Source organism: Macrobrachium nipponense, chromosome 11 (assembly GCF_015104395.2).
Source record: "Macrobrachium nipponense isolate FS-2020 chromosome 11, ASM1510439v2, whole genome shotgun sequence".
In the NCBI taxonomy this organism is placed as follows: Eukaryota; Metazoa; Arthropoda; class Malacostraca; order Decapoda; family Palaemonidae; genus Macrobrachium; species Macrobrachium nipponense.
The window spans coordinates 59,821,318-59,828,253 of NC_061087.1; the positions used below are offsets into that span (position 1 = coordinate 59,821,318).

At 33.1% G+C, this 6,936-nt stretch overlaps 1 protein-coding gene across 1 annotated transcript; it reads right to left on the reverse strand.

Moving 5' to 3' along the window:
* Positions 1-354: 354 nt before the first annotated feature.
* On the reverse strand, positions 355-1,056 carry LOC135208824 (piggyBac transposable element-derived protein 4-like). The gene has a single exon (XM_064241388.1). The coding sequence runs from the start codon at positions 1,054-1,056 to the stop codon at positions 355-357; it is 702 nt and encodes a 233-aa protein (XP_064097458.1).
* Between the last annotated feature and the right edge of the window lie 5,880 nt (positions 1,057-6,936).

A 6,936-nucleotide genomic window follows, 5' to 3' on the forward strand; every position in this document is an offset into this window, starting at 1 on the left:
TGGCCATAACTTTACCTCTACGATAAGCAGACATTTCCCCCTTCTTCAACTTTTCAGTTTTCAATGAAACTGGCAGGTCTTTTCGATTTACTCTAACAGTGCCATAGCAATCTGCTCTACATTTTACTAGAATATCCACTAACTCAGGACTGGCGTAATAATTGTCTATTGTAAGGCAATAGCCTTTATTCAAAAGAGGTTTCAGTAAAGTCATTACAACCTGTGAGGATTTAGGCAATTCATTGAAATCCTGGTCGAATTGTGTTCCTTTACCTACATAAATAAAAAAACTCCACACATATCCTGTACTCGCTTCACATAACATAAAGAACTTTATGCCGAATCTTGATCTCTTCAATGGGATATATTGTACCCATCCCAATCTTCCTTTATATAGAAAGAACTCTCATCAATTGAAATATCTCTTTGTGGGGTGTAGACAGTTCTAAATTTATTTTCTAAGTGCACATAAATAGGATATATCTTATTCAGTTTGGGATTAGGATGCGAATTTGCATCGTATGCTTCATTATCAGAAAAATGCAGGTACTGCCTGATTTTCTTGTATCTTTTGAAAGGCATAGTTTCAGCAAAAATTGGGGTTCTAAGAAGTGGATTTTTAGACCAATACAAGGATTCTTCAGGCTTCTTCACAATTCCTTTCAAAGTATTTAGTGCTAAGAAAACTCTGAGTTCAGGTGGAGTTACAGGGTCTGCATTGCATTGCTCAGCAAATCTATTGGTTTCAGTGCAAATAAGTTCAATCAGTTCATCATCAAAAAATACATGGAAAAAATCTAAAGGCGACATACTTTCAATATTCCCTGGGATATTGAGACCGGTTGTCCCTGTGAATGGAAATCGAGGGGGTGGAGGGGCAGTAGAATCTGCGATTCTCCTCCATTGTGTTTCATCCATTACTGTATCTGTATCTGTATTGGTATCGCTGTCATCGTCACTGGAATCATCCAAGCTTGAATCGTCGCCTTCTGAGCCAGAACTTTCAAGATCTGTAAATGATTCCTCAGTATCACTGTTGTCATGGTAATTTGCCATAACTGGGCTAAAATAAAAAATAAATAAAAGGCTAGAATAATAAATAAATAGTCAAGATACTAACAAATTACTCGACAATATATCATATAAACAGTCTAAAATAAAAAAAAGAACAATGAAACTTACCTAAAACGTGAAAATGAAGAAATACAGAAGATTCTAAAAGTCACCACTGGAGAGCTAGTAAAATAGTGCGTACTCATCGTAAAAAAAGGAAAAAAAAAATCCTTGGAAAAAATTATACTTGACGTATCACAAAATGGTCAAGAGACAAACAAACGACACGAAATCATCATAATAAGTCAATAATATAACATATAAACAGTCTTAGATGACAAATAAACAACCAAATTTACTTAAAACTGGCGAAAATACGATATAAAATACGTACAAACGAACGAACAAACTCTCAAGATCACCGGTTACTCTATATACCACAAAATACTCATGGGGTTAGCTAACAAGACACAACAGCAACACGATGAATCAATAATATAACATATAATCAGTCTAAGATGACAAATAATGCAACCAAACTTACCTAATTAGGCAAAAATACGCAAAATACAAAAAAAAAAAAAAAAAAACAAAGGTCAAAGATGGCAGCTGAAGTGCTACTAATGACGCGTCGTCTGCACGAAAAAATACAGAAAATTATCGTTGGTAGCTCACGACTTCCAGCAGCAAATACCACTGCCAAACGTATGATATAGGACGAGATATCTCGGAGAAGCCTGCTGTAACAATACTGAGCCACGAGAAATCTCGTATTAGCCCAATATTCACGTTTAAAGCAAAAAATATTTTTATATACTCGTTTTTTTCTGCAAAAAATATAAATAGATAAATAAACACTAATAATACAACTTTTATATTAATAATAATGGCTATTTCAGCCGCGTTTATTTTTTATAGAAGTTTCTCGACTCTTTTATCGCGACTTTTCTTCTGTTCTATAATTGGCTATTAAAGAGCCGAATGGGGACTCATGTAAAAAATGCAGTATTTGTCAAAAGACACGTTTTTGACAATCCCCCATTTGGCGCTTCAATAGCCAATTTGAGTACAAAAGAAAAGTCACTAATAAGAAGAATAGAGAAACTCCTATAGAAAATAAACGCGGTTGACATAGCCATTATTTTCAATAAAACCTGTATTAATGAAGGTCTTCTTACAGCATATATGATAATAATAATAATAATAATAATAATAATAATAATAATAATAATAATAATAATAATAATAATAATAATAATAAATATTATTATTATATTATTATTATTATTATTATTATTATTATTATTATTATTATCATTATTATTAATTATTATTATTATTATTATTTCCTTTTTGCTACAGCAGTGCTCTGAACTATGGATAAACCTACACCTAATTACCTACTATAGTGGCAACGCAATTTCATTTTTATCATTAGGTTCTCTTGATTTTTGTCATGCCAAACAAAATATGGTGATCTTTGAGAAGGAAGATTCAATAAATGTGGTTTTGTTATTAATATACATCATATCAACTTTGTATTTTAGCCTTTTTATTATTTCAGCAATTTCGGGGGGTGCGAGAACTGACAGCTGATTTGAAAGGGGTGCATACACTGAAAAAGGTTTAGGGGATCGTTACCTCGTGCTTATAGTCCTACCCGAGATCGATTGACTGATTATGGCTTCGTAGTGACAAGCGTTTCCAAAATATGAAGAAATCGATACTCATTAAAACATGGATGTGAACCTAATTCTTTATTGCTATGACCAGAATAAATATGAACCTAGGCAGAAATATTGGTGGGTTTTCTGTATTCACTGTATTTAAACTAATTACTAATTTCCTGTATCGGACATTCAAAAAAGGGTAGGGAACCGTCCCTTTTCATTTCCATATTGAATTTTACTGATGTTACTGGCTCATTCTAGTTATAAAAGCAGTTACTATGCCTTCATCATATCTGAAGTACGCTACGGTGCATGGGATGATTTTGTTTAAAATTTTCTTTCAAAAAAATTCATGAGAAAATAATAAGCAAAATCATCCCACGCAATGAAGCGTTTGGATTACACCAGGGGTCAGCATTAAGCCTATTTTTGTTTATGCTGGTCATGTAGTATGTGTTCAGTGAAGTGATCAGGAATGAAGAGCTGTGGGAGTTGTTGTACACTGATGATCTGGTGATTACTGCTGAAAATGAGGAGGACCTACAGAGAAGAGTTAGAGAGTGGCAGGAGTCTTTAGAGAGGGGTGGCGTAAAGGTGAATGTAAATAAAACACTGGTTTTGCTGAGCAGTAGGGAAATTAGAGACAAAATAGTAATACAAGAAAGAAGAGGATTGATTATAAAACAGTAAGAAAAGTTTAAGTACTTAGGATCTAATTTAAACCAAGAGGGAGGATGTGAGGCTGAAGTTGACAGCAGGATAAAAGCTGCATGGGGGAAGAGTAGAGGTAGCTGGAGCGGTATGTGATAAGAAAATGCCAATCAAGCTAAAGGTCAAGAAATATAACTCAGTGATAAGACCAGTGTTAATGTATAGAGCAGAAACATGGGCTCTTAGAAGAAAAGAGGAAGTAAAGCTTGAGAGAACAGAGATGAGAATGCTGAGGTGGATTATGGGAATATCGCTGCATGAGAGATTGGAAAACGATGAAATTAGAAGGGCAGGATTAATAAAGATTACAGAGGTGAAAAGACAGTCCCGATTGAGATGGTATGAGCATGTGTTGAGGATGGATGACGAGGAGAGAGTGAAAAGGGCTTGGGAGGAACCTGCTAGAGGAAGAAGTTCAAGAGGGAGACAGAGAATTAGATGGCGAGGTAAAGTGAAGTAAGATATGGAGAGAAGAGGCTTGGTGGAAGGTTGCTGATGCCTTTGATAAAAGGCAGTGGAGAAGGCGGATCAGGCAACCGACCTCTTAATGTAGGAATAATGGTGGGGAAGAGGAAGATCCCATGCAATGAAGCGTGGTTCAGGTATTATTGACGATACAATGTGTTTGGTCCAGTAACGAAAGTGAAAATAATTTCTTTGTTAAATTTAAGGAATTAGTCCGTCAATGAAGTTCACTGTGGAAATAAAAAAGATATTTTCCTACTAGTAATGGTTTAAATACAGTGCGTACAGAAGACATTTTCAAAGGGCATTACTTACATAAATACATTGCTGAAGAAACAAAACTGATTAAGAATATGGGCAACAAACCGGAACATCCTTACTCGGTATGAGACAAGAAGGACATTAACGATATCATAAAACAAACATTACACAAGAAAACTGTATGTACTGCCACATAATGGTAATTTAAAAGATAGTCCCCATCTACTTAAGAATTTTGGGGTTAATATAGTACTTAAGGCCCATAAAACAATGGAACTTGTACTTATAAAGAACTCAACTGGATAGGACCAAACACTTTAGTTTACTCTGAAAATTTCTTAGAAAGAAACATCATCGAGTATATATATATATATATATATATATATATATATATATATATATATATATATACATCATATATATATATATATATATATATATATATATATATATATATAAATCTTTCTTCTTCTTTCACACCGTTATCCCTACAGTAAGGGGTCGGTTGCCTGATGCGCCTCTCCTTACAACGTCAGGCGTGATTTATTATATACATATATACATAATACTATATATATATATATATATATATATATATATATATATATATTCGAAAAAGGATATGTGGTCGTAAAAACCCCTTTGCCAAATGATAAATCACGCTTGATGTTGTAAGGAAAGGCGCATCAGGCAACCGACACCTTAGGGTAGGGATAACGGTGTGAAAGAAGAAGAAGATTTATATATATATATATATATATATATATATATATATATATATATATATACCATACTATATATTTAAAGAAGATTTCTTTTATACAGATAGACTCGATGATATATATATATATATATATATATATATATATATATATATATATATGTATATACATATATATACATACATATATATACATACATATAATAATATATGTATATATATGTATATATATATATATATATATATATATATATATATATATATATATATATATATACATATATATCAAGGCATGTATAAACTGGACACATCAATTTCAAAGAAATATGCAAGATTTATACATTTTAAGGAAGGTGCCTGAGAGACGGGATAAAGGCAAGCGGGCTCTTCAACTGAATCGGATGTGGAAAAGTTGACCTGTGAATAATGAGGGAGGGATGCTACCTACAAAACACTTGTCAGGTGCAAACACTTGGTCCCCGACCGTCTATAAGTTCGTATGTAATGTCCTACTATCAAATATACATTGAAATTCTACCACTTTGTTTTAGACCTCTGAAGATGGCATAGTAATAAAGCCGACACCGGTTATTATTTGCAACCGTTTTCATTTATCCCCTATGTTGATATATATATATATATATATATATATATATATATATATATATATATATATATATAATATATGAGTCATATCACGTTACCGTGATTCATTTAAATACATCGAGCTACTAATGTCCTTTAATATCTAATTCGCTCTACCTCGGAATTAATATATTTTCATATATGTTGACGGAGGGGGAATTTTTTAGTCGATAAGAGATTTGTTGGTTCACGGGCGAGAACCATCGAACGAAACAAATCCAGGACGCACAGTGAAGCTTTAAACACACAGGGAGCAGTGTGGCTTAAAGCTTTCTTGTGCGTCTTGGATTTGTTTGGCTTGATGGTTTGCTCCCGTGAGCCGACAAATCTCCTATCGACTGAAAAATTCCCTTTCGGTCAACATATATGAAAATATACTAATTCCAAGGTAGAGTATATATAAATATATATATATATATATATATATATATATATATATATATATATATATATATATATATATATACGTATGTATGTATGTATATTTGTGTGTGCGTATACACACATTCATAAATAGGAGAGGGAGAAGGGGAAAGCGTAGCAATTCTTACACAATTTACCTAGCATTAAGCAATTAGGAAAACTATCTCATCTGCGATTTAATTCCAGTAAGTTTTTGTTATTATATTTTCACTAACTACTCTTATAAGTTTGCTTATCCACACGAAGCACCTTGGCGTTCCTCTCAATTTTTCCACCGAATGGAAATGAACTCAAAGAAGTTGAGTTCTGCCGGAAGACATCCCTCCAAGCAGCTCAACTTTAGTGGAGCCATTTGCTCCTGTCGTTTAAAAAGATTGTCACCACTTTTAGTCTTTCCGCGCTTCTCAGGAACGATTTGAAATCCTTTGCGTGTTTCTAAACACTCACACAGTCATCCATACACGCACACACACACACACACATACACATACACACACACACACACATTTATATATATATATATATATATATATATATATATATATATATATATATATACGAGTATATAAGTTGTGTGTGTGCGCGCGTGTGTGTGTTTAGTTGTATGGATGACTGCATGAGTGTTTAGAAATACGCAAAGGATTTAAAATCGTTCCTGAGAAGCGTGGAAAGACTAAGAGTGGTGACAATCTTTTTAAACGGCAGGAGCAAATGGCTCCACTATATATATATATATATATATATATATATATATATATATATATATATATATAATGGACGACCTTTCTCCTTCATTCATATTGTTTATAAACAATCTTCCTCCTAATGACGGCAGGTGACGGACTTGAAGCCATTAGTGTTCATGAACTGGCATCAAGATAAAAAAAGATGGCGCACTCTGTGTCAAGTAATACAGTCTTTAGTGAGTATAGTGTGTTACTCATAATTTATGCACAGTTTCCTTTTTATTATTCACAATAAGATAAA